This window comes from Geotrypetes seraphini, chromosome 2 (assembly GCF_902459505.1).
Source record: "Geotrypetes seraphini chromosome 2, aGeoSer1.1, whole genome shotgun sequence".
Lineage (NCBI taxonomy): Eukaryota > Metazoa > Chordata > Amphibia > Gymnophiona > Dermophiidae > Geotrypetes > Geotrypetes seraphini.
Genome location: NC_047085.1, coordinates 56,274,767 through 56,298,693, shown reverse-complemented (window position 1 = coordinate 56,298,693; position 23,927 = coordinate 56,274,767). Strand labels below are relative to the sequence as shown.

At 43.4% G+C, this 23,927-nt stretch overlaps 2 protein-coding genes across 5 annotated transcripts in view; one reads left to right on the top strand and one right to left on the bottom strand.

The window, feature by feature from the left end:
• Nucleotides 1-23,927, bottom strand: part of NUDCD1 (NudC domain containing 1) — a 214,440-nt gene that overhangs the window by 183,176 nt on the left and 7,337 nt on the right. For 2 of the 4 annotated variants that reach the window (XM_033933048.1, XM_033933049.1), the window contains exon 1: nt 3,994-4,126. The exons of 1 other annotated variant lie outside the window; for it this stretch is intronic. The gene's annotated coding sequence lies outside the window, so the exon portion shown is untranslated. Of the gene's footprint in view, nt 1-3,993; nt 4,150-23,927 lie in introns of those variants that run through there. One more of the 4 variants, XM_033933050.1, reaches the window with a different exon arrangement.
• On the top strand, nt 4,030-22,213 carry ENY2 (ENY2 transcription and export complex 2 subunit). The gene is made up of 5 exons (XM_033933056.1): nt 4,030-4,225; nt 8,175-8,260; nt 14,879-14,949; nt 16,510-16,584; nt 21,967-22,213. Exons 2-5 carry the CDS (start codon nt 8,193-8,195, stop codon nt 22,041-22,043), a joined length of 291 nt encoding a protein of 96 aa, XP_033788947.1. The 5' UTR covers nt 4,030-4,225; nt 8,175-8,192; the 3' UTR covers nt 22,044-22,213.

The window sequence follows — 23,927 nt, the reverse complement described above, 5'->3', positions numbered from 1 at the left end:
GCTATAATTTTCTTTCCTTGAGTCCTACTAGACCTGTCTGCACTAATGAATTACCGTATTTTTTTGCTCCAAAAGATGCACCTGACCATAAGATACACTCTAGATTTAGAGGAAAACAAGAAAAAAAAATACCTCTGAACCAAATTCTCCGTGCCAGGCTCTGCACCCTGTCCCACATCTGGTGGTCTAGTGGTAGGCCAGGAAAGGGCACTATTGAATTACCGTATTTTTTTGCTCCAAAAGATGCACCTGACCATAAGATACACTCTAGATTTAGAGGAAAACAAGAAAAAAACAAACCTCTGAACCAAATTCTCCGTGCCAGGCTCTGCACCCTGTCCCACATCTGGTGGTCTAGTGGTAGGCCAGGAAAGGGCTGTATTGACATTGCTCCTAGCTGGAAGCTTTTCAAAACTCGGACAAAGTGCCAGGTTTTGAAAAGCAGTCCGGATGCCAGGACATATCTGGTAACCCTACCTCCACCCTCACTGTTTGTATCCTTAATTCTTCTCAATGGTATAGCCAGCTTCTAGAGCGCATACACATTCAGTCAAATATTATGGGTCATGTGATTACTATGTAACAACTGATTTAGTGTAAAAGACCATAAATAAACACAATAGATACTCCATGAAAGCAGTTCCCAAAGCGCTATTTTTTCTTGTCTTTTTAATAACTTCTGTCCATCTCACATTTCTTCTCTTTCCATGTCCACCATCTTCCTCCTGCAGCCTTATCTGTCCTGTGTAACAAAACATCTCCCTTCTATATCCTGTTTCTTTCCTTGCTCCTGTTTTTACATCTGCCCCATGTGACCAGCACCCGTTTTATTTCATTCCCTCCAGCTCTCCCCCATCCCATGTGGCTAGCACCCTCTCTCTCTTCCATTCCTTCCAGCCCCACACCTTTTCTCTTCTCCAGCCCCACCTCACCTCACCCCATTTAGCCAGCACCCTCTTCTCACCAGCTCCAGCCTCAGCCAGTCAACCCCCTTCCCCCCTCCGTGGGTCCAGCGGGTCTTTTTTTTCAGGGCCTTCCCTCCAGCTCCCCCCACCCAGATCCATCAACAAAAGCAAACACTCCCCTGCGTGGATCCAAGTCCAACAGCAGCAATGATAGCAGCAGTGCCCCCCCCCCACGAATCCGACGGTGAAAGAAGTACATATCTTCAAGTTCACTTCTCAGCCCTTGTTGCTGCCCTGCAAAGCCTGTTCTTGAGCTTTCCCTCTGCCAGAGTCCTTCGTTCAGAAACTTCCTGTTTCGCAAAACAGGAAGTTACATTAGAAGTAAGGATTCCAGCAGAAGGAAAGCCCAAGAGTAGGCCTGTGATGATTGGCGATGAGGGCTGAATCAGTGAGTCTGTTTCTAAAAAAACCCCAAATTGATTTGAATCGATTCAGCCAAACTGAATTGGTAAATCGATTCAAATCCTTGGTAAATCGATTCAAATCATGAATCGGGCAGATCTACTACCGGCAAAAGCCATTTAAAGATAATTAAAATGTCATTTAAATAAAAAAAAATGTAGGTACTTAGAAAAATGGCACCTTCAATGAATCTACAGAGGTGCCTTAGAACACCTAAGGTCGAAGTAGACACGGTTAATGCCGGAAATGACCTTAGGTGTTCTAAGGCGCCTCTGTAGATGCGATTCTCATTAAAGGTAGGCACCAGGAACATAGGCCTTAAAAACTGGCCTACATTCAGGTGCCTTTGACAAAAAGACGTAATTCTGAAAACGAAGCCATTGCGTGATTGACACACGATCAGAGGCTTTTTATTATGTGGTTGCAGATAACAGCGCCATTTACAGGATCCGGCCCTTTATGCTAGGTTTCACATTAGGAGTCACCACCCAAGAAAAAGATCTAGGTGTCTGTACATTATACATTGAAATCTGCTCAGTGTGCAGCCATAATCAGAAAAGCAAACAGAATCCTAGGAATTATTACGAGAGACAGAAAATAAGACAAAGACTATTATGTCTTTGCATCATTCCATGGTGTGACCTATTTTCGAGTATTGTGTGCAATTCTGGTCAGCGTATCTCAAAAAAGATAGGAGAATTAGAAAAGGTACAAAGAAAAACAACCAAAATGGTTAAGGGGATGGAACTCCTCTCATATGAGAAAAGGCTTAAATGGTTAGGGCAAAAACCAAAACAAGTGGGGATAGAACCATACACATCAACCGGAGTTAATGTTAAAAAAGAATTTATTGTAGTCAAAAATAGTCTATGTTGTAATGAACAGTCTATGTTGTGGAATCAGATTAGACTCAATCAGACCCGACACTGTTCATGTTTCAGCTCAAATACCTGCTTTAGGGGTACATGAATCATTCAACAGATGATGGTCATGATATATCAATAAAAAACAACTATGGTTTGAAGAAAAAGGAAATACTATACTGTCAAACTGCTAAAATGTTCTTAATAACCTTGCTCGTATGTGTGCTTGTCACAAACAGGCATAGTTCTAGTATCTTACTAGATCTTGCCCACATCACCCATTTCCTTGGTGCTCCTTCCCATCCTCTGTACCCTTTTAGTGAATCTCTTTTTCTCTCTTCTTCTGACCCTCCATAAATGCTTTTTTTTTTCTCTCTCTCTCTCCTTCCAACACCCCTCTCCTGTAGGTGCTTCTTTCATTCTCTCTCTCTTTCCAACCCCTCCCCCCCTCAACCCGCAGGTGTTTCTCTCTCCTTCCAACATCTTCTACTGTTTCTGTCTCTCCCCTTCCATCCAGGACTACCCTACACCATGCTCTTTTCTCCAGCACTCTCTCTTTTCCATAATGCTTCTCAAGCCCCCCTCCATGCTGTTTCTCCAGCCCTCTCTCCCTTCATGTTGTTTCTCCAGCCCCCCTCCCTCCTCTGACAATGTTTCCCCTCATGACCTCTCTATCTTCCAACTCCCCCACCTACCTAGGGTTACCAGATGTCCAGGAAAACCCAGGCATATCCTCTTTTTAGAGGACTGTCTGGGTGCCCGAATGGACTTCTAAAACCAGGTAGTTTGTCTGGATTTTGGAAAGCCCTGACCTCCCGGCAGCATCTGGACGGCCTCTGAGCATGTGCGGTTGATATCACAAGCATCCGCACATGCTTGGAGGCCCTCCATATGTGGCCCAGAACTTGGAAAAGAAAGATGAGGTTTTGTGGGGGCCGGGCCATGTGTTCGGGTTTCTCCATAGAAAAATCTGGTAACCCTACACCTTACCTCTTCCCCGGGCCCAGCTGCTGTAACTGAATCTTCGGGCTGCCAGCAACAGCAAGGTAAATCTGCTGCCGCCAGCCTGTCCCGTAAACTGCCTCTCTGCAAGTTTCGCCTACGTGGGAACAGAAGTCATTACAGAGAGGTGGTTTCATTTGCCCGATGATTCAATTACAGCGGCCAGGCCCAGGGAGGAGGTAGGTGGGGGAGTGGGGAGAGCCGGTTAAACCTAGAGAGACTCCCCCATTTTAAAATACCATCCAGGCACCCAGACATTCCTTGAAACACAGAACATGTTCGGGTTTTCCCAGACATCAGGTAACCCTAGCCTTATCTTTATGCTGGTATTCAGTGGTTCCTTTCATTTAAACTGCTACACTCTTTATACGGCTAAAGTGATGTGATTGTCTGGTAGTTTATTTTAAACCATGGAAACAAATATTAGTAAATAAAAACAAACAAAAAGAATAAAGTGATACCTTTTTTATTTGCTAACTTTATCCATGTAAGTGGTAACTTTGGTACGATTCATGTATATAAAGTAGACCTTTGATTTAAAGTTGGCTTAAATTATATTCAAAAGAGCTTAATTTCATGCTCTACCTATAACCTACGTTGCTCCCCCCCCCCTTAACTTCGCCTCCAATTCTATGCATGTGGGATTTTTTGCATAAAATGATTTGAAAACTGGTGTGAATTTAAAACAAAAAAAAAGAAAGAAGACATGCATCAGTATTGCTGCCGATCTTATAAGTCCCGGCGCATTATTTAACACTTACCACAATTAACTACTGAAGTCCTCCTGGACCTAGCTTCAATCAGCAGACACCAGAGGAGGTGATCCCCCGATCTACTGGCTCATGAGTGTGACGACTGCCAATTGCAGCGATCCAGACCCTCCCCCTGACGCAACTTCCTGTTTCCGGGAAGGCGGGACGCATGGGAGGTTGTGTCAGGGGAGACGGTTTACCGGAGAAGGAAAGCTGCGGATTTGGTGCTGGGTGACTTCAGGTATGAGTTTGACGGGACGGGGGACGGGCTTGAGGGAGAGGAACTGAATCATGGACGGGGGAGAGGGCGGCATAACAGAGAGATGGCAGAGCCCGGGGAGGGGGGGAGACCGGTCTCCCGTTCTCCGAATGCACGTGAAGAGGGGTGCTCGGTATGTCACTTTGTCATCCCTACACAAAAACATATAAAAATGGCCGTTTTCTCCAAACCGGGTTCTGTGCTTTCGAGCGCCAGGCGAACTGCATTTCCCAGATAGAAGGTCTGTTTGGGAGTTTCCATGGAGAATCGGGATATCCGGGGTATGGCGTAATGAATCTAGTGGTGGTACTCTTGACGTTTTCTCTGTTTTTATTAATTAGAAAAAAAAAATTCCCTCCATAATATCAAGCTGTATTAGCACTTTGTCAAAACTATTTGCCTCGTAACATGATTTAACATCCCTAACGCAGCTTGACTTTTTTTTACCATGGTGGTATTTAGATCGCTATGGGTTCTTGCATAGTGGTGAGAGGCGCAGTGTACACATTACTTTTGGGGAAAATTTGTGCAAATAAAGGTTGAAAACTCGGCACACTTTATTTTCTAACACGCAGACAGTCAGCATGGGTTCAGCCAAGGGACATCTTACCTCACCAATTTGCTTGACTTCTTTGAAGGTGTGAATAAACATGTGGGTGTTTTTCAGAAAGCTTTTGACAAAGTTCCTCATGAGAGGCTCCTGAGAAAATTAGAGAGTCATGGGATAGGTGGCAAAGTTCAGTTGTGGATTAGGAATTGGTTATTGGATAGAAAATAGAGGGTAAGGTTAGATGGTCATTTTTCTCAATGGAGGAGAGTAAACAGTGTTGTTCCGCAGGGATCTGTACAGGGACCGGTGCTATTTAACTTACTTATAAATGATCTGGAAATTGGAAAGACGAGTGAAGTGATTAAATTTGCAGATGACACTAAACTGTTCAAAGTTGTTACAACGCATGTGAATTGTGAAAAATTGCAGACGGACCTTAGGAAATTGGAAGATGAAATTTAATGTGGACAAATGCAAAGTGATGCACATTGGGAAGAATAACCCAAATCACAGTTAGCAGATGCTAGGGTCTACCTTGGGTGTTAGCACCCAAGAAAAGGATCTGGATGTCATTGTAGACCAGGCCTGCACAACTCCGATCCTCGAGGGCCAAATCCAGTCGAGATTTCCCCAATGACTATGCATTGAAAGCAGTGCATGCAGATAGATCTCATGCATATTCATTGGGGAAATCCTGAAAATCTGGCCTGGCGAGGGCCAAAGTTGTGCAGGCCTGTTGTAGACAATACGATGAAACCTTCCAAATGAGCGGTGGCAGCCAAAAAAGCAAACAAGATACTAGAAATTATTTAAAAAGGGATGGTTAACAAGACTGAGAATGGTGCGACCTCACCTGGAGTATTGTGTTCAATTCTGGTCTCCTTATCTCAAGAAAGATATAGCAGCACTAGAAAAGGTTCAAAGCAGAACAACCAAGATGATAAAGGGGATGGAACTCCTCTCATATGAGAAAAGACTAAAATGTTTAGAGCTCTTCAGCTTGGAAAAGAGACAGCTGAGGGGATATATGATTGAAGTCTACAAAATCTTGAGTGGAGTAGAACGGGTTACAAGTGAATCGATTTTTCACTCCGTCACAAATTAAAAAGACTAGGGGATACTCGATGAAGTTACAGGGAAATACTTTTAAAACCAATAGGAGGAAATATTTTTTCAGTCAGAATAGTTCAACTCTGGAACTCATTGCCAGAGGTTGTGGTAAGAGTGGTTAGTGTAGCTGGTTTTAAAAAAGGTTTAGACAATTTCCTGGAGGAAAAGTCCATAGTCTGTTATTGAGAGACATGGGGGAAGCCACTGCTTGCCCTGGATTGGTAGCATGGAATGTTGCTACTCTGGGTTTTTGCCAGGTACTAGTGACCTGATTGTCCACCATGAGAATGGGCTACCTGGTTTGATGGACCATTGGTCTGACCTAGTAAAGCTATTCTTATGTTCTTAAAATCTTCTTGTTAGCTGCCTAATACATGAATGAACAGGTGAAGGAGTAGCTGGATATGACAGCTAGCACATGGGTCATTAATTTTTGCTGGCTGTGAGGCATGCCAGTAGCGCAGACAAACTTGCTGCCACCTCAGGAGGTAGTAGGTGCAGCTGAACTACTGGCAGTCTGATAGCGCAATACACTGTCACAGGAGGTGTGACGGCACAGACACTGATGACCCCCACCCTCTGATTACACCTTGAATCCACCAAGACAACCCTGACCCCACTCCCCCCCCCCCACAAGTAAATGATCAAAACTTTATATCTAGGACCTGACAACAAACCTGTCCCAGAACCTGAAGAAACCACAGCATAACTGGGTATTTTCTGAAGACTAGTCAGGGACAACCCTATTTTAGAGACATGACTCCCTGTTGCGAATACATTACTAGCACCACTGACGATTTCAGTGGTTCTAGCACTTACAAAGTACAACAGGAATCATCAATCTTTTATCACTTTGCTGATCATAATAGTGTCTCTTTAAAAGTCACACACACAAAAACAAGCTATTCTTAAGTTATACTTTATAAAAAAGTCACACAAAAGTGCTCTAAAATGGAACAAGGTCAAACCTCTTCCCTCTTCTTTTTTTAAGCACAATAGAATAAATACAGAATAGGATGGTATGGACTGTCTCCCATAATTTTCCAAGGAGTAAGAAAAACACAAATTCACCCGGTGAGCCTAATGTTAAAACATACCTAGTAGGCCTCCTGGACTTCAGTTTTGAACAGGAGTAAATGTGCTCAGAGTTCAGACCTCAGGAGGGTGAATAAAATCAAATTATCTAGGCAGGATGGAATCGGTCCAGAGGACGACTACTAACATGGTCGGTGGTCTTAATCATAAAGCATATGGAGACAGATTCAAGGTCTCAATGTGTATATACTCTGGAGGAAAGGTGGGAGAAGGAGAGATGTGATAGAGACATTTAAATACCTATGTGGCATAAATGCACATGAGGCAAGTCTCTTTCAGTTGAAAGGAAAGTGAAATGAGGGGCCTAGGATGAAGGTGAAAGGGGATAGACTCGGAAGTAACCTCAGAAAATACTTTTTCATGGAAAAGGTGATGAATGTGAGGAATGACCTCCCCATGGAGATGAAAATTGTATTTGAATTCAAGAAAGCTTTAAGACAAGTACATTCAAACTCTTAAGAGGAATGGATAGTAGATGAAATCAATGTTCCTTCTAAGGATTGGCCAAGTGTGTGCAAATTTTTTTTCATGTGAGCAACAAGTTCTAAAATCCAACACTTTTCCAGATTTGCAAGTATTTATGTGAGCAACCATGTAAAATCTGTGAGCGATGCTCCTAGAATGTATGAGCAATTGCTTATGTGCTCAGCTTAGAGGGAACATAGGATGGCAAGGATAGTCAAACTGGAGAGGTCATATAGTCTTTTATTTGCCTTCATTTTTCTGTTTCTGTGAGTGAATAAGAGCAGAGTCTAAACACCATATATTCTTCATATTTTTTAAGCCCATTCAGCTAACACTTTGGGCTCCTTTTACGAAGCCGCGTTAGCGGCTTCAGCGCACGTGACTTTTCATCACGCGCTAACCCCCGTGCTAGCCGAAAAACTACCGCCTGCTCAAGAGGAGGCAGTAGCGGCTAGCGTGGCCCGCGGTTTAGCATGCGCTATTACGCGCGTTAAACCGCTAGCGCGCCTTCATAAAAGGATTCCTTTGTGTCTTCTGAAATACTACAATTAGTGAATGGATAACAGGCCTAGACCTGGGAGTGGGAGAAAGTGCATATCAAGATCATTTTATTGGACTACTGTGAAAAAGTGTGAGCTGAGGCAATTTTTGCCACCACTACTGAATTCTTGAGTGTAGCTGTAGTTATCTTTATTTTATGCTTTTCCACAGATAATCTAAGTTGGCAAAATGAATAAAGATGCACAGATGCGAGCAGCCATCAATCAGAAACTGATTGAGACAGGTGAACGAGAAAGGTACTTAGTAATTTTTCTTAAAACTGCTTAAAACCAACCAACATTATCCATCTGTAACAGCTGTTTTCTGTAGACCAGTGGCTCCCAACCCTGTTTTGGAGGACCACCAGCCAGTTGTTTTTTTGGGGATAGCCCGAATAAAAATGCTTGAGAGAGATTTCATATATTGGAGGTGACAGGCATGCAAATCTGCCCCATACATATTCATTAGGGCTATCCTGAAAATCTGACTGGCTGGTGGTTCTCCAGGACAGGGTGGGAGCCACTGCTGTAGACGGTAAGATTTTTAAGGCACACATGTGGGTGACATTCTGTAGGAGTAAACCAGTAATCGCCACAAGATAACAGTAGGCTAGAGATGTGTATAAAACAAAGCACTATGAATATTTAAAAGCATACCTCCCAATTAACTGTACTGAGCTATAATGCCTTCTAATATTACGTTACATTTATTGACTCCTATTCTGCCTTAACCTTTCAATTCTAGGCAGATTACAACAAGAGGTATCTGGACATTTCTAGGGAATTACATTTCAAAGTTTATTATTAGACAGGCATTTGTTTTGATTTCTTTCTAGAATATTCTGTAATCCGATATGTGGATACTAGTAGACTACAAACGCGAAAAATAAATTCTTTGTTATTCCTAACGGAATAATAGGGTCATTCTGTATACCAAGTGCTCTAGTAGTCCCCACCATTATGAGCTCCTTTTACAAAGGTGCGTTAGGGCCTTAACACGCAGAATAGCACGCGCTAAAATGCCACGCGCTAGCCGCTACCGCCTCCTCTTGAGCAGGTGGTAGTTTTTCGGCTAACGCATGCTAATCCGGTGCATGCGCTAAAAACGCTAGTGCACCTTTGTAAAAGGAGCCCTATGTTTCAGATTTTGTTCAAAATTTACACATACTAAGAAAATTTTCCTAACTGCAGTAGTCACTGAGCTAGACCCACTTGTCTGGCTGGATGTTGACAGCATTGTGCACAGTGATGAATAAAGTGTAATTTTTAGCTGCTTGTAAAATTGAGAATAACAATGAGTGCTAATTTAGCTCAGCATATCTTTTTGTGCTAGTTGCAACGATACCAGTATGAGCATTATGGATACAAAAGCCCACCTGAAAATTTTGCTCAAAAGTGTGCCCAAAAATTTGTCACAGTTTGTTGCAACAGATTTTGACCAGTTTATCAGCTGCTGTAGCTCTAGAGCAAGAAGGGTAAATACAGACTTCAGATTTCTATCATAGATTATCTTTGCATTGGACACTACATGCTCAAATTTGCAGCAATTCTGCATGAATAATAGCTGCATCATAACATTCATTTAAATTTGGCATCGTTGGCACGGGGGCTGAAATTTGTCAATTTTCATGGTCAATGATAAAAAAGAGTCTGCCCATATCTTCCTAAATGTTTGAAAGAGAAAATTTTTACACTGTATAAGATACATGCCTTTTGGTTTTGCAATGCCACTGTCATAAATGTGCAAATTCACCTCAAAGTTAAGAATGCTTAGCAGTGTGATGCAGTATTTGCATTAATTTTTTTTATGTCATTCTGAATGCATTCTGGGCTCCAGAGCAGTCTGTGAGTCAACGTGACCAAAGACTCTTCACATTGCCTACATGCTTTTGTCCTGCTTCTGCCAGATTCACAAGCTCTTCCTTTAGAGCAGGGGTGTCAAAGTCCCTCCTCGAGGGCCGCAATCCAGTCGGGTTTTCAGGATTTTCCCAATGAATATGCATGAGATCTATTAGCATACAATGAAAGCAGTACATGCAAATAGATCTCATAAGTATTCATTGGGGAAATCCTGAAAACCCGACCTGATTGCGGCCCTCGAGGAGGGACTTTGACACCCCTGCTTTAGAGCAAGCATTACTCATAGTTTTCATTTCATTTTATTTCAATTTCTATTCCACTTTTATCCAAAGCAGAGTTCAAAATAATATACATAAGAAAGACAATAAGAAATAAAGACCACTAACAGTGATAAGACAAAACAGAAAAACAATCTGAAGTTCTTCTGCAATCATTGCAGGTTTCGGACCTGCAACAGCAAATACTGTCTTGGTAATCTTTGAATCATTGCAAAGGTTTTTCTGTATTGGAGCCCTGAGCACTGCATATTTGGTGATTGGTTTGGCTGTACCACAGGTATGGTGTATCTACAACAACCACGGAAAATAAGAAACTATTTCTCTGAACCGGACTTTTCGCAACTTCTCTATGCCTTCGTCCTCTCCCACATGGACTACTGCAATGCATTCAACGGACTGACTGCAAAAAATATTAAGTGTCTCCAATGTGTACAAAATGCAGCAATCAGACTACTGAAGAACCTTTGCGCCCGTGATTCAGTATCCCAAGTGCTAGCGTCAGCCCACTGGCTACCCGTAGCCAAACGTTGCATCTTCAAAGGCTTAGTACTTGCGTTCAAGTCCTTACACGACACGGCGCCTAGCTACATATCAGCCAAACTCCCACTTTATGTTCCAAACAGATCCCTCCACTCCAAGAGGAAACACGTCTTCAAATACCCCCTGGTCGGAGCCTCAAACTAGAATAAGCCTGGTTTCCTTGTCATCAACAACAGATGAATCCAGAGACTAGTGGGATTACGTCCATCAACCAGCAGGGGGAGTTAGAGAGCTCTGAATTTACCTCAGGTATATCTTGGATGCACATCCTCCTGGCCAATCAGTGTATTCTATCTCCAGCAGGTTGAGGATGGGTTTCTCTCAGCTCCTGGATTCTGTAGTGGATTTCAGCCAGGCTTGGCTGCAGCTACCAGCACCAGTTTCCTAGATCTAAAACATGGCTACTATCGTTCTGGTTCCTGGTTTCGGCTCCTGAGGACGGAAGGCTATTTGCTTCTGTTGCTGCGGCTTCAATAGAGCTTAGGGGTGTTGGCCATACTGAGCCAACTTTAGGGGCAACACCTGGGCCCACCCAGGTCCCTTCCCCACCCTCCCAGCCGGTGGAAAGAAGAAGAAACTAATGTGGTCGTAGGGTCCTTTCCCATAAGAAGAAAAGCCCGACCACGGGTGCCAGCACAGTTCCCTGTGCGCTGTAGCACTAACGCTTCTCCCTTTGCCTTCAGGTAGTGTAGGTGCACGTGAGTATTTGGCATCGGCCTCAGTAAAGAGACATGTTCCTGTGGCTTAGGCCTTAGTAGAGAGAAATGTTCCCGTGGCTTAGGCCTCAGTTGAGAAATGTTCCTGTGCATGTTCCCGGGGCTTTAGGCCTCAGTTGAGAAATGTTCCTGTGCATGTTCCTGGGGCTTTAGGCCTCAGTAGGTGAAATGTTCCTGGGGCTTTTAGGCCTCAGCAAGTGAGTGAGTTTCATGAGGCTCGGGCCTCAGTGGAAGGAAGATTCCTGGGGCTCAGGCCTCAGGTCAAGAGGCTCCTGTGTCAGTTGAGAAATTCTCTTGTGTTTCAGGCTTCAATGGAGGAATATTCTAGTGGCTCAGGCTGCAGTGGAAGGCAGATTCCTGAGGAGTAGGCCTCAGTTGAGCTGTGGGATATGAGCTGTATGGTGCCTACATTGGGGGGGGGGGTGAAGAGCATCACATGGGCTCCTAGGTCCCCTTTTCCCTTCTCCCCCTGAAGAACTTGGATACTTCAGTTCCATAAGCTCGCTTGGGTTTATGGACGTGGAGTCATAGGGGTCGCTGTTCTCTTCTAAGAGGCACCAGTATGGGGAGTATTTTTACTCCTTTCCTGCGTAAGGAAACAGAAGCTGCTTCAGCTGTAGTAGCAGACGCCCACGGGCTTGCAGCCAGGTTGGGCAGCAGTAGGCGGTAGGAGGCCCTAAGGGCGGTCGCTCGATGCCCTTACCTCCCGCCGCGGATTGGGGGTCACTGCAGTTGCAGCTGATGTTGCCGCCGCTGTCAGTATTTTTTCTCTCGGAGTAGGGACGCCACTTCCGGCAGTACTGCCTTTGCCACCGCTAACCGGCTGACCCTAGTTGCTGCCACACGGGCGATGGGTTGGCCTTGGCTAGGGAGCCATTTCACTTGCGGCCTAGTGTACCTTGTTTGATCCCAGCCGTCTGGCAGTTAAGCTATGGCTAGGCTGATTGCTCTTGCTAGTTGATAGCTCTTGCTATTGCTCTGAGTTATTCTTTCCACTCTTTCTGGGCTCATTCATGTGGAGGAATGGACTGGCAGTTGAATAAGCTACCTCAGTGTCTGAGGCTGTTACTGTTTCTCCTTGGGACGCTGGGACAGGCACTTGTCACTTCGTGACCCGGATACAGAGTAGTGTCTGGTTACAAGGGGATGCCTTGCCTCTCCTCTGGCATTATTCTTGACTGGGGTCAACCATGTGGCCTCCTGTGTTCTAGGGACTTGGTACTTGAGAGGGCTTTAGTCAGATGGGGAATCTTCATTTGTCACGAGTCCAGGCTGGCTGCCCTGGAACCTTCCGAGGGAAGTAGGTCTGGTTTACGATGCTCATGGGGTTTACCATCAGCCAAGGACTGTTGCCAGACATGTTGGTTGCACTCCACAGGAGGTTATTTGAAGCCTGGTGATCACATTAGAAGGCTGCTTTGCACTCATACTATTCGTGGAGGGACACTGTAGCAGATGAATCCAGAGCCCCACCCTAGTGTGGTGTTTGTCGTTCTCAGGAGCGGTTTGGGCTTGTTCAATGATTCGGGTAGCGCATGTGACGGAAGAAGTTCCATAGATGTCCTATGTCTCATTTGTTTAATGCGATTGATGTGATTTACTTTTATATGATTTATTTCAACTGCTTTGAGAAGACCTATACTGATTGGCCAGGAGGATGTGCATCCAAGATATGCCCAAGGTCATTCAGTGCTCTCTATCTCCCCCTGCTGGTTGATGGACGTATCCCACTAATCTCTGGATTCATCTGCTGTGACTAAAGGAAATAAAATTATCAGGTAAGGACATAATTTTACCTTATTTCTGCTTGGCTGTTCGTAAAGACTGATTGTAAGAGGGACTGCACAGCCCACTTAAACTAATGTCAAAAATTAGTGTGTCAATCTCCACCTGCTGGCAGAGATGTGTAAACTATCCGTTTCTGTACCGGTCTGGAGGGACTAAAAGAAAGAAAATTAGCAGATAAGGACCTAATTTCTCCTTACTAGTTACAGCTCCCTCTCAACGCAGATCTGAGTTTCACCAATACAGGCTTCATCGGGAGGGGAGGTTGTGTTCTGATATTGATGATTTCAAACAGCAGGCAAAGGTGATGGGTGAAACAGAGAGGGTACCCAAATCACATAGTTGCTAACGCACAAGAGAGGGCATTACATTGTGATAGAAGGTGGCTATGTGTTCAATCCCAACATAAGACCACATCATCAATGGTGTATGTGTGTTACCGTTTACCAAAGAAGCGAGCAAGGTGCGAAATGCAGAATGTAGGTTTTGGCATATTTTATAGATTCATTCAGGGTTAGATGAGTTGCCCAAATCTGAATGCATGAGAGGTAGGAATATAGGAGAAATTCTAACTAACAAGTGTGATAGATACGGTCAGCATAAAATTCAACAATCAAGAAGGGGCCAGTCTAAATGTAAACAATGTGTATATTGCCCTCATGTATTGGAAATAGACAAAATACTAATCCCCATTCTAATTGTTATCATAATCTTCATGGTAAGTATAATTGTAACACCAGTTGTATTATTTATTGTATAGTGTGCAGGAGTGATCCCCAGTCGCTCTTGCCCATGTCAGCTCTTCTCTCAAAATGGCTGCTGTGACTTCTTGTGGCAGACTCTTACCACTGGAGGTCATTGTCGCAATTTTGAGAAGAGAGCCAGCATGGGCAGGAGTGACTGGGGATCACTCTTGTCTGAATATACCATTAGATCACCAGGGATTGTAAGATAGGCCTGAGAGGTCCCCCTAGAGGTGGGTAGGGGGAGAAGCAACTCCTGTTTGTCTGTCTCTCTCTCTCTCTCTTCCCCTCCTCTCCTAACAGTATAAAGCACAGATTTTCAACTTCCACCAAAAACACATGGCCAATTTTGACCAAAACTGAAAACCATAGTCCTAACCTTTCAGCTATATCTGAAGCTAAAACCAGAAAAAAAGATTTTGGACCAATTTCGGCACCAAAACTGAAATTCAGTTGGCCTCTAGACCAAGCTGAAGGGTCGTAGTCTGTTTGGTCTTTCTTCCAAGTTTCTCAGGCATGTGTTCTGTCCTCTTCATTAGGGTTACCAGATTTTCCGTTCGGAAAATCTGGACCCCTTAGGCCTGCCCCAGTCCCGTTTTAGCCCTGCTGCCTGCTCTGGTCGGGCAGGAGGGCATCTGCGCATGTAATGCGCTGACTTCACGCGCAACCCTCCTGCCCAACAGTGATTTTGAGGGAGGCTTTTTACACTAGTTCTGAGCTCTTGGAGAGCTGATTACTCCTGGCACAGTCAGAAGAGATCACCTGCATATGTGCCTAATCAGTCTGTCTAAGGAAACTACCTGTTTAAAGGTGGAAAACAATGTTTTATGTGAGGGTTTTGAGTGCTGCAGGATTACGTAAATTAAGAAAAGCTAAATATTTTGCCTCCAAATATCAGTGTTGTGTTTTGTAACACAATGTGATTAAATGTATATTGTCTGAATGTTTTTACAGACTTAAGGAGTTGCTAAGAGCAAAGCTAATTGAATGTGGCTGGAAAGACCAATTAAAAGCACATTGTAAAGGTAAATGATTTGGATCATATTCATAAAGTACAAAATTATAGCAGCATAGATATTTTACAGTTAGACTAACCTAAATACAATAATATGACTTTTTTTTCTGTACATAAGCTACAGAATAGCCTGCCTGTTTAAATTGTTGCACGAGGTTGTTGCAGGTTTCCAGGTCTCACATCGTCTTGTCTGGTAGAACTCGATGAAGTTACAGGGAAATATCAATAGGAGTAAAAAAAATTTTCACTCGGAGAATAGTTAAGCTCTGGAACGCAAGGCCAGAGTTTGTGGTAAGAGCAGATAGCGTAGCTGGTTTTAAGAAAGGTTTGGACAAGTTCCTGGAGGAAATGTCCATAGTCTGTTATTGAGAAAGAAATGGGGGAAGCCACTGCTTGCCCTGGATTGGTAGCATGGAATGTTGCTACTCCTTGGATTTTGGTCAGGTACTAGTGACCTGGATTGGCCACCGTGAGAACGAGCTACTGGGCTTGATGGACCATTGGTCTGACCCAGTAAAGCTATTCTTACGTTCTTATGAACTGGCGTTTCAGCCATCATGCTGTGGCTTTCTTCAAGGTATGCTGCGCGGTCTGCAGTTTGTCTTTATATGTAGTAGATTCTCAAACCCAATTGGTTGGGGCTTGAGCTGAATGAGGCAGAAATGTCCATTGGTCACCAATTTGAATTTTATTGGGAAAGTCAATTGGCTACAATTTTGAATTTTGGTGGGAAAATCAGTTGATCTCTTTTTCCCATAGAATGAAAAGTTTAAAAATGTTCTCCTCATGAAGCTGACCTGGAAACTTGCAACAAGCATGATGCCAACTGCAGAAACCCTGAGAGAACATACAGTATAACCCGGCTTTACAGGGTGAACATCTTTTAACTCACCAGAGACTTTTCCATTCTACAAGAAAAAGAACCAACTGATTTTTCCCACCAAAATTCAAATTGGTGACCAACGGACTTTCCTGCATCATTCACCTCAAGCCCCAACCAATCAGGTTTGAGGACTGACAAACTGCAGACCTCACAACATACCCTGAAGGAAAGCTACAACATAATGGCTGAAATGTCAGTTCTACCTGAGAAGACGCAGTGGGAGCCAGAAACCTGCAAAAAGCATGGTGCCAGCTGCAGAAACCCTGAGAGAAGAGTCTTGTTTTGTTTACTAGTAGTTTCTTTTTTTTTTTTTATTTTGTTGGAAGTAGAATGCAAGCTCACTTAGACATGTTTTGCCTTCTCATACCAAAACATCCAGTCTTAAGTCTTCTTCTAAGTTAAGTGCTAAGCATTAGGCATTTGCTAGAGTGAAAGCAGTGCTGATAAACGTATTGGGGTGTAGCTATAGATGGGCTATAATCTGTCAACTTTGTAGTCAGACCATCCAGTTAGAGGCAACACAGGCCATTGAGAACTGGAAGCAGAACCAACATCTGACTTATCTAATGCCCAGCAGTGTTATCTTTGGGCCCCATCAAAATAATAAATCCTGACTATGCCTTTGAAATACATTAGGTTCTTTGTTCTTATCTTAATTATAGTCTCGTAAAATATTCCCCTCTACAGATGTGATCAAAGAAAAAGGATTAGAGCACGTTACCGTAGATGATTTGGTTGCAGAAATCACTCCAAAAGGCAGAGGTAAGAGAGATGATAATTGTTCTGTCTATTATATAAATAATCTTTTCTTCAACAGAATTTGAAAATAAACAAGATATCCCTCTAAGTTTATAGGACATTGTCAAGATGTTTAAATTGTGTGTGTGTTTGATCATTTCAGCGAAATGGATGTGGATGCTTGAGAAGTCATTTGGAAGTAAAGTATCCATGCAATTTTTTAAGGTTTATCCTTCTTTAGCATCTTTGCTCAGAATGTGTGGGTGTTGTGTCCATGAGCCAGTATGTGGAAAAAGAAAACTAAAGGACACCATGCATAGGGTTACCAGATTTTGCAAACGGAAAATCCGGACCCATGGCCCCACCCCCAGGCCTACCCCGTTCCTGATGGCCATGCCCAGTTCCGCCCCCTCGACCTGTACGAGCGACGTCGGACGGCATTCACATATGCGCTGGTGTGATGCGATGATATGCGCATGACATCACTATGTTGCACCCATGCATGTGCGAATGCCATCCCAACATCGCTTGTTGCTAGAAGCTTTTCAAAACCCAGACAAAAGTGCCGGGGTTTGAAAAGCTGTCCAGATCCCCGGATATGTCCTCAAAAGGAGGAAATTTGTGGGGAAATAGGGTCTGGTAACCCTAACCATGCAGTTCCAACAGTATTTTTCTGTCTTGCACTACAGGCCACATTCCACCTGCTCAGCTCCTAAACTGAGAGTTGATACTTGCTGCTGGTCAAGTTAATCAGATGGTAACCAGTTGAGCTAGTGGTTTTACTTGGGCAGGCACTAATAGCTACAGGTACAGTACAGAAAGAATTGATGTGAAGGGAGTTGATTTGGCTGCTAATATCTATCTATGTATGTGTGCATGTGTATAGATAGATATTAATTTGGGGAATGCACTACCTGTTTATAACTTGACTCTGTGTAATATTTAAGAACAGAAACTTAGAGCATTTAAGAGGAAATAGATTTTTATGGAGCAAAGTTTAATTATAAGATTATGCAGGCAATACAGTAAAGTTTTAGTTAAAATTTAGGGATCTTTGAATAAGGGAAATGTGCCACAAGATAAAATACTGTTAGAGAATCAGAATGACTAAGCTGGAAGAAAAGTTCTTCAGTTACAGATTAGTTGAGAACACATGGCATCTTGATTGTAGAAGACAGATTATAGCAAGAATGTCTAGTTATGATCTAAAAACGGAAAGAGCTTAGATGAATCCTTTTTTTATTAACTATAGTGGCTTGAAGTCCAGTCCAGTTACCAAGGCAGGAGCTCAGGAGTATTGGCCAATCACAATTCAGGCATAGTGGTCAATCACAATGCCCCTGAGTTTGAGCGGGTGCCCTCTTGTGGCCGAGGGTCCCTTGAGAAAGAAAATATCATCTTCCACTTCGACACGTCCCGTGAGGTACTTAAATGTTTCAATCATGTCTCCCCTCTCCCTACGTTCCTCGAGAGTGTAGAGCTGCAATTTGTTCAGTCTCTCTTCGTACGAGAGACCCTTGAGCCCCGAGATCATCCTGGTGGCCGTCCGCTGAACCGATTCAATTCTGCGCACATCTTTACTGTAATGTGGCCTCCAGAATTGCACACAGTACTCCAGATGAGGTCTCACCATGGAGTACTGTTTAAAGAGGGACTCCAACGTATGCTCCTCCGGGTCCTGCAAGGCCACACCGCCCTCAACAGGCACGGTATGCCTCTTAGAAATGGCCGAGACCACCACGTCCACTACAGGTGACTTCAAAGTGTCCCTATCCCCTTCAGGAATGGGATACATGGAGCGCGCAAAATGAAAAGGGGCTTCCAGCACCTGCCACTGAGCGAGCATAATATCCCGAATATCTTGATGAATAGGAAAAGAGCGAGAAGCAGAGCAGATCCCCTTAAGCAAGGGGTCCATCGTATGCAGGGGCTCTGACACAGTGTCCTCAAAGTGCAAAACCGAGGAGACCTGAAGAATTAACTCATGAAGATCTTCCTGCCCAAAAATACGCACCATAGATGCATCTTCGCCAGCTGGGGGGTGCTCGAACCCCTCACTGGCGGAATACGACCCCCCAAGAGAATCCTGGAATTCTCCCCAAGGGTCTAGGTCCTCATCAATCACCTCGTGCTCCTCTGGGTAAAAATCCACATCCCAAGAGACCCTCGGGCATTTGGATGAGAAAGAGGTAGAGGGGCAAAACTGCCGCGGTGTGGGGTAACACTGGGGAAGATGAGACCTCCGGAGTGGACACGGAACCTCCAGCCGCTGGCACATAAGCTTTACAAAGTGCCAACATAAATTCAGAGGGAAAGACCCTCGGCGGCCCCAAGGGATTCCCTGCCCCAGCAGGGGACCCTGCCATACCTTGTCCCTGTATTTCCAGAACAGGGGGAAGGTCACCTGAGGTAACAGAGAGGAAGGAGGAGGTTCCCGCTGAAAATGGACCTGAAAACGCCAAAATCGGAGTTCCTGCAGCCTACTGCGTTTGAAAAGCCTGGAACTTTCCTGACGCTGAGGCCGGGGAACTGACTGATGCAAAAAGGGAATTCCCAGCTGGACCGGCGGTAAGGGAACCCTCTGCGTGGGTGTTGGGAAAAGCCCGGGCTTCCCCGTGATCCAAAGCCCACTCACGAGGCACCATCAGTGGGGCCCTGGCTGCCAGCATCCGCTGCCGACGAGGCTGCCCCACTGTTCTGGCCTACACTACGCTTGCAGAGGCCGGCCGTGAGTACCTCACATATGGAGCACAATGAGCTCTTTTTCCCTTTTAAAAGTGTTCATTGTGCCGGAAAATGCCCTAGCTGAAAGAAAAAGTGCCGGTTGGTTGAGGAAAAACACACATAGACAGTTTTACAGGGAAATGAGCCCTGTAGACCGGCACACCTCAGATTTATTTATTTATTTTTTTAAAATAAGGACAAGGCTCTCAAAGCTGGAGGGCTGACCAACCAGGGGGCCAGGCGCCTGCTGAGGCACCTATACAAAAATATGGGGAGGTGGGGGGAGGGACCCTGCACGAGACCCATTGGGTTTAACACCGCCAAGGTCAGACGGATCCCCAAACAGAACCCGTCCAAGCTCTATCCGGCACAAAATGGGAACCAGGAATCCAAAAACAAAGTTCCAACAGTGCTAAGACGGGAGCTGAATTAGCCTTGCCACCTGCTACCGGAGACTGAGGAAGACTGGATTAGTAGAGGGGAAGCTATATTGATATACAAGTTTGATCTCAGTCTCCACCTGCTGGTAGCAGTGAGGTATAATACCCATCCGTAAAGGAACTATACCAGTCTACCAGGCAATACAGACTTTATAATAATAACCAAACACACATCAGAAACGAAGCAGGTACATATGTATAACATAAACACTAATACAAGAGCACCGCCAACAAGTGCTCAGAGTAAAAGAGCAACCAATAAAATGAAAAATTAGGAGGAAAAAGCCTCAGATCCCAACCTCCACCCTACAGTGACAAGTGACAGGTATAGCAGGGTAAACCTCGTAGGCATAAAAAACCTCCTCATGCAAATTAAACTGGTGCTTCTTTATCGTCTTTCCAGACCGGTACAGAAACTGATAGGTAATAAGTTCACCATGACCAGCAGGTAGAGACTTAGACACAAACTTTTGGCTGTAGTACAATTGGCTGTGCAGTCCCAAGTACAATCAGGCTGCTCTCAGTCTCCAGAAGGTAGAGGCGGTAAGCCTGTGCAGTCTTCCCTGGTTTAGTGTAGGGCTGTTGGATTTTGTTTAAATTGGCCTTCTTGTCCCCATTTGTGGTGCTAGATTGAGCCTGGGGGACCCTTTTGGGGATACGTCGAACCTCTGGGGATGCCACACTCAGGTCAAGTTCCTCCCCCCCATTTCCCCAAAGTTTTTATTGTAGAGGTGCCTCAGCTGTAAGCCTTGCCACTGATACCAGCAAGGCATATGGCTTTGAGAGCCAGTGGGGTCTGTTCGATTGTAAATTACAGTTATATTTGGGGATACATAAAAGTCCTGAGGGAAGCTTTCAATTAAGGTCAATTGATTTTATTTGCGAACCCACAATTGTATATTTTTTCTTGTAGCTGTTTTTGCAATGAGCATTTTTAAAGGGAAAAAGTGCTCATTGTTCTCCAGGCACACGTTTGATATCTAGTGTGTGTCAAGTTAGAGTAAAACTTGCACTGTAAGGATAACTATTACAAATTGTAACCTTAAAAACATTTAGCACCCTGGGTGGTTTAGTAAAAGAGGGCCTTTAATATTTCAGAATTCTTCCTCTTATTTTACAATCTGTTTAGTTTTAGTTAATATTCCATTTCAAAACATTTTGAAACTTTCATTGTAAAATGCTTAAAGCAGTGTCTCACAAACTTTGCAAGCCGCAGCACACTAAAGTGGCAGCCGTGGCTCAAGGGCTCCAAGAAAGTGTGCGGACATCAACATGATGTCATCCCATCAACATCTGCACATGCGAGAGGCACGTCCTGTAGGCAGCTGGCACTAGCACATCTCCTCCTTCCCCAGCATCTGGCGGCACACCTGAAATCTCGTGCGGCACACTAGTATGCTGCGGCACAGTTTGCAATACACTGGTTAAAGGGCACTGAAATATGTTGCTGTTTAGATGAGCATTTGTTTTCAGGGTAAAGCATTTACCTTTTATGAACACAATTTTGTACATCTGTGTGAGTAATGAACCTGGAATAGCAATTCTAATTCTTTTGATTAAGCGATCAATTGATTAAGCGATCAATCAAGAAAAATAATAAACTTGAAACTTGTTCTAATTGCTTACAGTGAAATCTTGCTTGAAACTGAATATACCTTTAAATCTTAAACCTTTCTAATGTGAGAGTAGTGGTCATTTGAATCTTTATACCTAAGAAACAGCTTAACTGCAGAAGTGATAATTTTTATAGCTTTTTTTTTTGCTCCCAACATTTATTGATCCTGCCAATTATAAAATATTGAGGCCATTTGTAGGCAACATCATATACATTATTACCTCAATGCACTTGGAGCTCCTTTTACTAAGCCGCGTTAGGGCTTTGACGCGTGGAATAGCACGCGTTACATTGATGTGCACGCTAGACTTTAACGCCAGCATTGAGCTGGCGTTAGTTCTAGCCGCATAGCGCGCGGTAATATCCTGCGTGCGCTAAAAACGCTAGCGCACCTTAGTAAAAGGAGCCCTTGGTGTTTTTAAAACTAATTTATACCAAATTACCAGGTGGACTTTAGTTTATGGCCCAGAAATATCAAAGAGAGAAGTTAATTTAATCATGTATTTTTAATGAAACTAACTAATGGGCAGACTGGATGGGACCGTTCAGGTCTTTAGCTGTTGTCATTTTACTATGTTAATATATTCCCTGGTATTGTTTTACTTACTGTCCCTTCTCTTATTTCAGCTCTGGTACCAGATAGTGTGAAGAAAGAACTCTTACAAAGAATAAGAACTTTTCTTGCTCAGCATGCCAGCCTCTAATTTAGAAATTCATATCGGCTTATGCTATTTGTTTTTTTCCTTGTAAGGTTGTCAATGTAAATTTATAACTATTTTGCAGAATTTAAAAATTCAAATGACTGTTTTGTGAGTTAAAATTGAGTTTTCTTAAGTATCACATTTTAATAATAATAAAAAATGTTTGTACATCCCTGTCTTTGTTTTGTAATTTGATTCTGTAAAATGTGAAGTTCCTTGTTTATTCTAAAAGGACAGTTTGTAAAAAGATATAGAATTTTTTTTTTTTTTAGAATCATTTGCATCACAGAACAGTATTATTGTTAATAGTAGCATTAAATATACAGTACATTTTTAAGGTCCATGTTCAAACTTCACCTAATCTCTGACAACTGACACCAGCTAAAAAACCAGTTTTTAAAGCTACTAATTATCCAGCTCAGTGCTCAGAGTATTGCCGGCACAGAGTAACTGTTAAGTGCATTTGTAATTGTTAGACACATGTACAACTAGTTAGTTGCATATGTTAGTCGCATGTATTAGTTGCATCTGATCAACCGCATGAGTCAACTGCAAGTGACACATTAATCAGTCGCAGGAATAACTATTAGAAACATGGGCAATTATTAGTTGCTACTGCCTGGACCTCCTAAGAACTAATCCCACCTGGATCAGCTAGCCAGGACTCCTTGAGCAATTTCTTCTCCCGGGTCACAATAAATTGAAAAAAAAAAAAAAAATCAGCCAACCAATTTAATTCAATAATCCAGAATTGTACCCCTCTATTCAATCACTTATTCACAAATCAAGAATTCTAGGGAAACAAAAATTTCCCCTGCCTTAGGACATCAGGAATATTCAATCTAACTGATTCAGGACATCAGGAATATTCAATCTACCTCCCAATCATGAATCTCTTACTAATCCTACTGATCTACCTAATAAGCGGTAACATCAAAGACGTTCACTCTCTCTACCCTCAATTACAACCCATCCACCACCCAGTTCTATCCTTCCCCCACACCACCAGCCTACAAGAAGACACTACAAATCATATTAATGTTATCTCAAATAAAAAAAGACACCACTGTACCTTTAAAAAAAGACCAAGGGAAATAAAAACCACTAACTCAACAATAATTGCTGCAACTACCTCCATCCCATGTGCATATCTTAACACCAGATCTGTTAGAAATAAGGCATTCCTCAAAAATGACTGGATCACCAGCAAACAAATAGCCTGCCTCTTTCTAACTGAAACTTGGTTACTGTCTGATGATGATCCTATTATATCTGATCTTCTACCAAACAATTTCAAAATCCTTACATTAAACCGCACAGGCAAAAAAGGAGGAGGATTAGCCATAATCCTTAAAGAAGGATTCGAATTCGAACTTCTGGATTCTAAAATGACCGACAACCTAGAAATCCTAGCCTGTAAAATCAATAATACCCAGCTAGAAGAATCCTTATCCAGCATACTATTCTATATCCTGCCTAAAAGCTGGCCCAAAGCCAAAGAAGACTTCTGTGAATTCGTCCTGCACAATTCTATTAGCCCCAACTACACCATCATCACAGGGGACATAAATTTACACCTAGACGAAGAGAATAACACAGACACAATAGAGCTTAAAAACTTCCTAACTCTACTCAACTACAGCATCCCCGTACCCACACAAACTCACGAAAAAGGCCACCATTTAGATCTGGTTGCCATGTCCACAAAGGAAAACCTTGACCCAATCATCTCTCTAACTGAAGGCATCACGACATCTGGTCCGACCACTTTACCTGTGAGTTGAATTGGGGTGGTCTGAAAAATCCTAACATAGAAACTGACGGCAGAAAAGGGCCACGGCCCATCTAGTCTGCCCATTACCAATGTCCCACCCCCTAACTCCCTCC